This window comes from Selaginella moellendorffii, unplaced genomic scaffold (genome assembly GCF_000143415.4).
Source record: "Selaginella moellendorffii unplaced genomic scaffold, v1.0 SELMOscaffold_29, whole genome shotgun sequence".
NCBI classification, from domain to species: Eukaryota; Viridiplantae; Streptophyta; class Lycopodiopsida; order Selaginellales; family Selaginellaceae; genus Selaginella; species Selaginella moellendorffii.
The window spans coordinates 1476384-1477243 of record NW_003314290.1 but is presented as its reverse complement, the minus strand read 5'-3'; the positions used below and the strand labels follow the sequence as shown (position 1 = coordinate 1477243).

Genomic DNA, 860 nt, shown 5'->3' with positions numbered 1-860 from the left:
ATCCTGTCCGGGACTTCCATGGCCTGTCCTCACGTCAGTGGCCTCGCCGCGCTGCTCAAGTCGGCTCACCCGACTTGGAGCCCGGCCGCCATCCGGTCGGCGCTCATGACAACTTCTACAATGGAAGGGAAGTCCGGGCACGTAATCGGCGACGAGGCCACGTCCAACTCTTCCACGCCATTCGACTTTGGATCCGGGCTCGTGGACCCCGTGAGCGCTCTCGACCCGGGCCTGGTGTACGACTTGTCGGTGCGGGACTACGAGAGGTTCCTGTGCGGGCTGAACTACTCGAGCAGGGCCCGGTCGACCGTCACCCGGAGTCACTTCTCGTGTAGCAAGGACAGCACGACGAGGGACCGGCCCAGCAGCCTCAACTATCCATCCTTCTCGGTGGTGTTTGATCTGAGCCAGAAGGCTTACACCACCACGGTGTCAAGGACTGTGACCAACGTTGGGCCGGCGAAGTCTTTGTATACTGCGAGGGTGGTGGCGCCGAGGGGAGTGGAGATCACTGTCAAGCCCAGCAAGCTCGAGTTCCAGAAGAGGAACCAGAAGATGGAGTTTCAGATGAGCATCACGGCCAAGTCGTCGCGGTCTGTGGCGGCGGGCGAGTCGGAGACGCAGTTCGGGGTGCTGATTTGGAGCAACACTCGCGGAGGACGACAGATGGTGCAGAGCCCGATCGCCATCAGCCGGCAGCAGCCATTTTGATTCGATTCGATCGATCGACAGGAGAGAAGGTACCGTTATCATGAATGATGTGATCTTTGGATAAGCAGCTCGCTCACCACCATTCCAGGAAAGCTTTCTCTCTCTCTCTCTCTCTCTCTCTCTCTCTCTCTCTCTCTCTCTCTCTCTCT

The 860-nt window shown here is 59.2% G+C and overlaps 1 protein-coding gene across 1 annotated transcript in view; it reads left to right on the top strand.

Moving 5' to 3' along the window:
- Positions 1-803, top strand: part of LOC9645849 (subtilisin-like protease SBT1.6) — a 3208-nt gene extending 2405 nt beyond the window's left edge. The window contains exon 2 of the mRNA XM_024680805.1: positions 1-803. Coding sequence (XP_024536573.1) covers positions 1-711 — 711 coding nt within the window. The 3' untranslated portion in view covers positions 712-803.
- The last annotated feature ends 57 nt before the right edge of the window (positions 804-860 follow it).